Source organism: Eurypyga helias, unplaced genomic scaffold (assembly GCF_000690775.1).
Source record: "Eurypyga helias isolate BGI_N326 unplaced genomic scaffold, ASM69077v1 scaffold6335, whole genome shotgun sequence".
Classification (NCBI taxonomy): domain Eukaryota; kingdom Metazoa; phylum Chordata; class Aves; order Eurypygiformes; family Eurypygidae; genus Eurypyga; species Eurypyga helias.
The window spans coordinates 3,638-13,833 of NW_010253267.1; the positions used below are offsets into that span (position 1 = coordinate 3,638).

At 41.3% G+C, this 10,196-nt stretch overlaps 1 protein-coding gene across 1 annotated transcript; it reads left to right on the forward strand.

Moving 5' to 3' along the window:
• Window positions 1-293: 293 nt before the first annotated feature.
• Window positions 294-6,512, forward strand: LOC104510370 (AF4/FMR2 family member 3-like; the record flags this gene model as incomplete). The annotated part of the gene is made up of 2 exons (XM_010152598.1): window positions 294-414; window positions 5,781-6,512. Coding segments are annotated over 2 exons (799 nt in total), but the record flags the coding sequence as incomplete, so codon positions are not given.
• Between the last annotated feature and the right edge of the window lie 3,684 nt (window positions 6,513-10,196).

Sequence of the window (10,196 nt, forward strand, 5' to 3'; positions counted from 1 at the left end):
CTTTGTCACATTTCAAGCAGAGAAGTTGTGCACAGACTAGATCCTGCCCTGTGATTTCTTTTTTATTCTTCTGTAAGAATTTAATTATCTATTCTCTGTGTGAAGAAAGCACCAGCATTCCCAGAGACCTGAGCCTCCCCAGCCTGCTTGGACTGGCATTCATCTGATTCATGTTCTTGCTTATTTTTACCATCTGTCTGCAAACCAGCGCTCTTCACTTCTAAATTCACGTTGGTTTATATGTTGCCTGCTAATTTTTAACTCTTAAAAAGCTATTCCTCTTTTTGCTGCAGTGTCTATGAGCCGGATAGAAACGTGCTGCGAAGGAAAGAATGGGAAAGGAGAAATCAGGAGGCCCAGCAGGAGGATGGCACATTTAACACGAGTTACTCCCTCTTCAGTGAACCATACAAGGTAGATGCTTCCCAGCTGGGTGGCTCTTTATTTATTTAATTATTCCACAGTACAAAAATACAGCCTTCAGAAGGCATTTTCCAGGTTTCAGCACCCTCCCACAAGTGCTAGCCTCACAAAATTTGCAGAGAACATTTATGTTTGTTGAGAACCAGATTTTTTTTTTAATATATATAACAATAAGCCTACAATGTTCAGCAGCACATGAGAATTAAATAAACTATAAAGATCCTAACAGTATTTGAGATGGAATTAAAACTAGGAGGTGAAGGTGACGGTGCCCTGTTTTTGCAACACTTAGAAGAAAACAATTGTGTTAGGACTATGTGTGAAGGTCAAGCAATACAGTAAACATTGTGCTCTGGCCAAGGTTAATGCAATGAAATATCTTGGTGTTTGCTTTTTTCTTCCCCCTATGAGCATTATGAACCATATTTGTCTGCTAGACATGTTTTATCCTCACCAAAGGCAAAAGTGACTTATGAGAACCAACTCCTTGTTTTATCCCCCATGGTAACAGTAGTGTGATGAGGCACAACCATCTCTCCCCTCTCCCTGTTAGAAGGGCCAAGCAGGATCTTCACGTAATTGCTGCCTCCAGAAGCCCTCAAACCAAGGCCTTGTGAACATGACCAGAGAGCGGTATCCCATGAAGGTTCCTCCTATCCCCCAGCTAACTCAGTCACTTTGCCTGCGTGCATCAAAGCATCATCGTGTATCGTTCACTGTGCCCTTCCAGCAATGCCCAAATTACTGTTAAAATCACCACATTCTGAAACCTTTCCCTCCATGCAGAATCACTTGTCCTGGATGCTTTGGTTGCTTTAATGCCTCTTTCCAGGAGTCCTATTTGACACCTGGCACTTGGCTTCTGCACGTGACTTCCGTGCTTCCGTGTTTCTGCCTGTGCTCCAGGTCAGCTTTTAGCCTGCTGTTCTTCCAGATTGTTGTTTGTTTCCAGTCCCTAATAAAAAAGAAAGATCTACCATTTTCAAACCAGGTCCCTTGATGGAAGACAGCTCTGTCTGCCTTGAAGGTGACCTGCAGCTGCCCGAATTTCAGATTCATTACAAAGGCATTTAGAAACCATGGCAAATGTCTTGAACTCCTCAAGGCTCTACTTGAAAAAGTCTACTGTGAGACCAGTCAAGGGCTAATCCATGGAAAAAAGCCTGAAAAGCTTAAGTCAGCTGTGTCTTGGCATTTTGTGAGGGCTCTGCTGCAATGGGGACTTAATAGTTTTCCATTTGTTAGGTCTAATCAAATAGACCCCTCACAAAAAAGACCTGTCCTTTTACTATGTTCCTGATAACCATTTTGTCTATGGTACCTGAGGATGTTAATACTGAAGCTCAAATCACTTAGAAAAGTGGTACAGTTAGAATATTTTGTGCATTTTGATTATTATGATTTCCTGTGTGCCAATGTACTGACTGTCATGGCACAGACTTCATGTATCACAAACACACCAGTATTTTCAGTTATGATGCCTGAAAGCACCTTTATGCAACCACAGTACAATTTCATCATCTTTAATAGGAGTGGATGAAAAATCATTGCTGTCTGTAGAACCAGAGAGAATACTGAGTGGGTATCTTATGGGGAGATTAGAATAACAGCTGCATCCATGCTTCTTAGTTTTAAATACTATGTCCCAATTTTGGACAAGCATGTAAGGTCTGCAGAAATACATCCTACAGCTGGCTTTGTCAAGGAAATATGGAGGAAGACAAAGCCCAGGACAGAAGTGTAACTCACTCACAGCTCTGTTGGTGTGATGGTGACAGCTACTTGGGGTTACCAGTCATTCTCACAATATTAGACATCAAACCTTCATCAGTGGCATACTCTGAATGTCATGTCAACACTAGCAGTGGACCATTGTGCTGTCTGAAGTCATCTAAGCATTTCTGAACCTTCAGTGTGGGGGTGCTTGAGAATATTGGCTCTGGCTTGGGAATATTGATTTTTTGTGTAGAGAGGCTAACTGCAAAAGAGGAAGCCCTTCTGTGAAAACATAACTGAAACCCACGCTTACTGTCTTTAAAGATCATGTTCAGGTTTTACATGTTTACAGAGGGGAATGAAGTTACAACAGACTTTCAATGTAAACTCTGTTTAAATTCAGTATTCCTCTTCACAGCTTGAGAAACATGAGCTAAAGCCAAAGGATGCCATTCAGAAGACCATATCTGAGAATCAAAGGCTGACTGGAAATCTCTTAAATCTTATGTCTTCTCTCACCTTGACATGTATCACTACTCCTATAACATCAGATTTTCTGAAAAATCCCGACTCTTTGTGTTGTCCCTTATCCTGGTCAGAGTATCCATAGCAACCCTTTATGGAGGATTACAGGAAATCCAGTATCTTTTACTTAAAATGCCTTTTATAGGGGGTGAAAAAGTAGGAAATTCATTCTGGATATTTCATGGATGGAGTACCTTGCCTCATTAAACATATGAGTATTTTTATTGTCCTGATGGCCTTCCCTGCAACCATCAGGTTTATTTTTAGAAGTCTTGGACCTTGCAGTCTTCAAGTGCATGGATTCATCTTCCATTGCAGAAGAATATCAGAACACTGCCTGCTAGAAATGTTTGCACAGAACGCTTTTCCTACTTACTCAGCTTGTGATCGTGTTTTCCCTATGTGAATGATTAAACAAGGCCACCAATATTTCAAAGCAAATAATGGGATAAACTGTTACATCTAAAGCTCATAACAAGTTACCTCAGATCCCATTTTGTTCCCAAGAGTATGTCGGTGAAGTCTTTTGGATGAGATCATCTCAACACAAAATCTTCTCAAGTTGTCCCCGGTGTATCCAGAAGGAATAAACAACACCATACAAAATCTTCTCATCTCAAGTTTTCCCCGGTGTATCCAGAAGGAATAAACAACACCAATCGGTTGTCAGTGTGTGCCATGGTACTGGCATAAGATGGGTTTGCTGCAATTTTTCTTGTGGTTATTGGAGGTGTCTCAATACAAGGTGTCTCTGTTTGACCTTCACATCTCATGCATATAGAAGACAATCTGTTGACTTTTCTGGGCTAGTGATAGTCTACAGATAATCCATGATCAGTCTTTTATTTCCTTCCCACCCAAATAGCAGTCATCAGAAAGAATAGACCTTTCATTAGGGAAGTTGGACTTCCCTTTACATTCATGTATCCAGAGGCAGCTGGGTGGAGAGCTGCCCCACAAGCTGTCTTTTCTGTCGGAGACTTGTGGGTGTTAGGGACCCTGTTCCATTTAGTGGTCCTTGTCACCAGGCTCCTGGTAGGAAATGTCATACACACACTGTCTGAATCAGTCTGCATGCAGGTCCAAGGGTAGATCTCACTTCGTAGAGGGAAGCTGGAAAAGTATCTCCCTATAAGGTATCTGTACAAGGTGGAAGATCCACTGGAAGCATAAAAGAGATCCACTGAGTAAAAGGAAAATTATCTGTGCATTCCGGATAATAATTCTGCTGATCAAGGAGGTGCCCAAATGTAGAAGCTGTTTCGCTGACCCCAGGAAACATACGTGTATATCTCCAGCATTCTTTCTTTTCAGATGTATGTGATGCTTCTCACTTTTGAAGCCTCGTTAATAGTTTTCTCTTCTTTAGGACATCAGTATGATTCCTGTGAAACAGAGGAACACCCTTCTTTTAAGCCACATGCTGTCTGTGAATTAATGCTTCATATTTCTTTTCATAGCAAGTTATTGTCCTTGTGACAACAGGTGCAAATGCAGAGAGAAAATCAGGCTGTTGTCTCTGAACCATCTTATTCCAAGTTTGCAAAGCAATGTTTGGATGTAACACATGAGAGTTTTTCCTTCTCACTTCCCTTCAACATATAATATATATATATATGCAAGGTAACAAATGCATTACAAAATCTAGCTGTAATGTATTCTACATAGTTACAAGGTAGTGTCCTTGAAATTTGGGGGCCCAAGTTTCAAGCAAGACAGGACTGTTTCTACTGCGTGACTTAGGAATACTTCCACTGCCATCCTCTAAAAGTTAAAATGTGTCAATCATTGCTCTCATTTACAGGGCATTTTTGCTTGGGCTCAGGTTTTTTTTATAGGAAACTCTAAAAAAAAAGATTCAGATATAGTGGAGTTTCCCTTACTTTCTTCTTGGAGTGACTCAATTTTATTTGAAACTTTAAAACCAAAAATACATTCAATTTTCCACAGTAACTGATGTTGCTGCTATACCTTTCATATTTTTTATATAGCTTTAGGTGGTCTTCCCCATTCTCTTTACTCCCTTCTTTCTCCTTCTTTCTGCGTTCCTCTGAAACAGAGAGAGAGAATCTTGAAATGAAAGCTTGGCCTTCTGAAGCCAATTGGAGTTTTCCTGTCCAGACCCCATGTCTGGAAAAGAAAGGAAACCACCACTGACTCATTACTGTCTTCCTCAGAAAATGTAAAGCAAAAAACATCAGACACCTGAATCTCGGCAGAGTTCAGGAAAACCTCTGCTGCATAAATGATAATGATACACCCTCTTCCTTACAGTAGCTTATAAAGCAAGATTTTTCAATCTTTTCCAGTATGTTTTATTTGCTTGTTTTATTTCTTTGTGGAGCTTCTGCCTTTTCAGTCAGGAAGTAAGTGGGTGATTTTAAAGACAATGATTAATCTTAAAGGGGAGGGAGGGTGGCTGTGTTCCCCTTGCTGCACACAACAAGCACTGAGTAATGTGAAGAATTTGAGGTGTCTGTTTGCCTTTTTTTGTTGTTGTTGTTGTTTGTAAAGAGGAGAGTGCCCTGGAGGGAGCATTCTATCAGAGTATTATCAACAAAGGGACATAATGATCTGTAGTTTTCCCATTATCCCACAAGCTGTCTTCAAGTCACCTCAGAGTATTTGGGTGGCTTAGACCAGTGAGTTCATTCAGTGCTTACACTGGATGTTGTGTGGCTTCCCAGCCGCCATTTGAAAACTTAGGCAGGCAATGGAGGGAATTTGGAATGCAATGTTTTCATTCATGGCTGAAGGAGAGCTTGCACTGGGCTATAGGAAAAGTTTTATCATGGTCAGATTTAATCCAAACCATTCTGTGTAGTTGCAATAATAAATTTTCTAGTTTCCAGGTAATATACTTTAACTACAGCATGATACCAGTGATAGATTTCTTTTTTTATATACTCTAAGGCCCTTTATAGCTTTTCCAGTTCAGGGTAGATTTAAGATGTTGACAAGTGTCTTCAGAGACAATAAGGATTTTCGATTTCATCCCTCAACGACACTGCTGAATAAGGCAGTCCTACTTTAATATGGATCTCAGCAGAAGCATGCATGGAATTTTGTTTTTCTTAATCTTGATTGTTGAAGAACACTTGAATTTTGTTTTGCAGACTAACAAGGGGGATGAGCTCTCGAACCGCATCCAGAATACTCTGGGAAACTATGATGAAATGAAGGACTTGTTAACTGACCGATCAAACCAGAGCCACCTTGTTGGGGTTCCAAAACCTGGGGTTCCTCAGACGTCTCTTCCCAAGCCTGATGAACATCTTGTTGCAGACTCGAGACCACCGCCACCTCCTCCCATTTCCAGCACTACTTCTTCCACACCAGCAGCCCTACCTGCCCAACAGAGCAAAAGCACCACGATGGGTTGGCAGAAGGCCGGGCACAATGCCACTTCGGATGGTCAGCAGAGGGCCAGCAAGCACGGGCACCGGTCTCTGGAGTCACACAAGGGTGACTTCAAACTGGCAAACCAAAAATCCAGTATGGAGAAACTAAAACGCTATGCATCAAGTCCCACTTCCTCCTCCTCCTCCAACGCTGCCCAGCAAAGCTCACTGAGGGCCACGCTAGGAGAAAACGTCAACAGAGTGCAGCCGCCGGCAAAGCTTAGCTGTAGCTCGGAAGGAGGAGCTCAAGCGCAAGAGAGGCCAGCAAAGCATGGTGGCGGGCACTGCGTTCAAAACTTCCCGCCCTCTCTGGCTTCGAAGCCCAGTCTGGGTCAGCAGAAAAAAGGCCGATGGACGGTCAAGACCAGGCTCCTGATGAGTCTCCAAAGCTGAAGTTACCAGCAGAGACAACCAAGTCGTATAGGGGAGTGCCTTCTAACAAGCCTGATTCGGCCAGGACCAAGTCAAAGATAGCCAAGTTCAGCATTCCTAAGCAAGAAGAGGTAAGTGTTTTTATGCTTTTTATGACATCTCCCCTTGGATGGATGGTGGTGTCTTAGAACTGCAAATTGCATCTGTCTCACTTTTAATATATTAGTTTGCACGTTTAATAAACATTGATGTACTATATTGCAATTATCCACCTCTCAGTAATGTAAAGATATCTCAACAGTGAAATGCTTTCAGTAGATCCAAATGCTTGTAATCAGAACTACATCATGTCCTACAGTGGCACTAACTATATATTATTTCACTGACTTTCGTTCCTTACTATCCACATATAAAGTATGGATAATTTTAATTCTGATTTTTTTGCTAGGCTTGGGTATCACTTCTAACTGTTCATTTTTTGTTGACTTTTTTCTCTTTGGCAATGATTAAATGAAGTGCTTGTGGTCATAAGTAGTTCTGCCATCCTCAGTGATGTCATAGTTTCACATTCTAAATAAATTACTTAAACAATATGAAATCTGTGGAATAAATGAGAATATAGCAGTGAGACTCTTCTTTTAGTTCATAGTAACTGTTTCTGTTTCAAAATGATTTCTAAGAAGATTGAGGTTTTCTTCCTAAAGAATCACCATCTGTACGAACTCAGCCACACTACAAGTATGAGAACATGTCTGAAAAACCTTCTAGACAACATTTCTGTTATCAGCAGGAGATAGGAAAGATTTCTACTTGGGCTTATTTTATGTTCATTTATTTCACATTCTGTTCATTCCAGCAGGACACCTTGCTTTGCCACTTACACAGTCTGTGATTCTTTCTTTGAGCTTTTTGGATGGGGAAGAAGTAGTTCATTTTGACAGAATGAAGGGTGTGTTTTTTTAATTGGGTGTATGCAGAGGCCTGTATGCCAATACAAAGATGGTCACATCATCCTCTTGTGCAAACTGGTAGAGCTCTCCTGACTTTAACAATTTATAGTATATATAAGACTAAACGACTTTATTTGGCTGTATCACTGTGACTTTCTTAGTGCAGAAGATAGTGGTTGTTTACTCTTCTTTGACAGCTGTGGTGTGTCTTGAGATGTTTTTAGTCCTAACATTTTTGTTGCTGGCATTGTTAAAGGAGAGGAAAAATCTAATTTTTGGTGGCATTCTCTGGCCTCCTAATGCCTGTTTTTTAGAAATGAAGTTGGCTGTTGTATTCCCCCTTCGGTTCGGTTTGGGAAAGAAATCTCTCTGGAAGCAATTACTTCTCTCAGCTCTTTTAGGCATTATACCCATGTGGTTTTTCTCTAAGTTAAAGTTCCATCAGTTCCAAACAACACAGAGGTGATATGTTGTTCCTGAAAAGGAGTTGTTTTAGGCTCTTAAACTTGATTTGATAAGCAAATTTAGCATTCACAAGCTGCTGTAATTGTGCAGATAGATCAGGTAATGGCAGATACTAATATCCATTTGCTATTATTACCTCTTTCAGACTTGTGCTTCTATCTGCGAGTGGGAAGCTTTGTTAGAATTAAAGATGCCTGTGGCAATTGTCTGGATCTTTCAAATTTTCCCCCTTCACATGTATGCAATACTCTAAGGACTAGTTTGGAAGGGAGTTTTGATAGGCGATCATTTGTTTGTCTGAAATTCAGGTTTTATCATTTGCATTCCAAATTCACCTACCTCAGGAAAGAAAGCTTTCATTTGTTGTATGTAATCCATACCAATGCATAAAGGTAAATTTATACTGTGGTTTCTAGACCTGTAGAATTATTTGAGATTCCTTTAAAACTAACCTGCTTAAGCATGGATGGCAATGCAGGCTATGGTAGGAGAGAGTGGGCTGCAGGGTAGCTACTGCTAACATGTTCACCACCTTCACACAGCCTTTGTGCCATTCAGTATTTCTGAAATATTATGTGACGGCATAATATAAACATTTAGCTGAAGTTGAAGGAAGCGGACAAAAAACATTGTCTGGTAGGTTAAAAACAGAGCTAAGTGATTATAAAAAATGATGGACATATTACTCAGAAGAAAACAGTAGGTGCTATAGGTGTTGTTGGGGTTAGAGAGTTGAGCTAATAAAAGACAGGGTTTAGATGTCATGTTGGAGGTCTGAGAGCACTGACAATAAAAGTGCCCAGCTTTTTGTCCTTTATCCTGACATTTCCTTTGTTCTAACATTTTCCATCCCAAGTGGCACAAGATGAAATTGGTAACCCACTGGTATTGCTGCAGGGAGAAGTATTGACCAAGACTGAAAGTTTTTTCAGTCAGTGTTGCCTAATCCACCCTCCTTTTAATTTTCAATCATATTTCTTTTTATTTCAAAATGTTTTTGCATTCTTCTTATTAGTATCATACATCTAGTACAGTTTTGTAATAATTTCCATGCGTTTTTTTTTATATTTCTGCTTTCAGACTCATAAAAATTCTACTTTTTATCAGATGTTCACTGTCCCCTATTAGGGACAGAAGCTTTAAGCTGCTCTCTGTACAAAAGTTCTCATGTCAGTGTGAACATTTGCAGGCAAAATGAGGCCTTTCTTGTTCAGGGTGAGGCTAAAGATGATGGCCAGGAAAGACCTTGTAACCCTACTGGCCATGGGATGGCCAGAAGAGTCGAGATGCCATATAGGTTGATCATGAGGGAAAGCAGACTGCCCAGTAGGCTACTGTAGTGTCTGGGAAGCTACACAGAAACAGAAATGAGAGTGACAGAAAGCTGCCAAAGAGCAGCCATGAAAATATGGGAAGCAGGAGAGGGGCAGAGGGCTTGGGGATAGCGTATCTGGAGGGCAGGTGGTGGGATGAAGTTTGATGTCTGCTAAAATAAAAGGTGTGCGGCTGAGATGGGCTAGGTGAGGCAGTTCGTGTGCTCTGGGAGCTTAATGCAGGCAACCGATTCGTGGCCAGTTTGTTGTCCACCATATCCCTCAGGTTCTTCTCTGCAGAGCTGATTTCCAGCCAGTCAGCCCCCAGCCTCTACTGCTATGGGATTATTCCTCCCCATATTCACGATTTTACATTTTCCTTTGTTGAACATCATGAGGTTCTGGTCAGCTCATTTCTCCAGCCTGTAAAGGTCCCTCTGGATGGCAGCACGACCCTCTGGCATATAAGCCACTCCTCCCCGTTTTGTATCATCTCCAAACTTGCTGAGGGTGCACTCTGGCCCACCATCCAGGCCATTAATTAAGATGTTAAACATTATTGGTCCCAGTATTGAATGTGGGGGTACACCATTAGTGACTGGCCTCCAACAGGACTTTGTGCCACTGACCACCACCCTCTGTAACGCTTTTATAGCCTTTGATTTTTTTCTGCCGGCCAAATTTTGCAATTACACCTACTTTTTTTTCCAGTTTTGGCTCTTAAAATGTATTCACAGTGATAGCACAGTCCAAAACCTACACTTTTCAACTTGACCTAGACAGGTGCTGCAGCTGCTTAACTGAACTGAAAGCTGAACTGCAGGAGGCTGTGAGGGAAAAATATGCAAGTAGGGGAAGCAGGATTGAGTGGAGGGTGCAGATGTGAGGTACCAGATGAGATGCAAAGGAGGAAAAACTGGGGGGGTAGCAGGTAGAGGAGAAGCTGCCTAGCCTGACAAAATAGACAAGTGAATGGTAAGAAATGACCATTTCCCCAACTCCTACAGAAGAGATTTTTCTTTTCAGGGGTG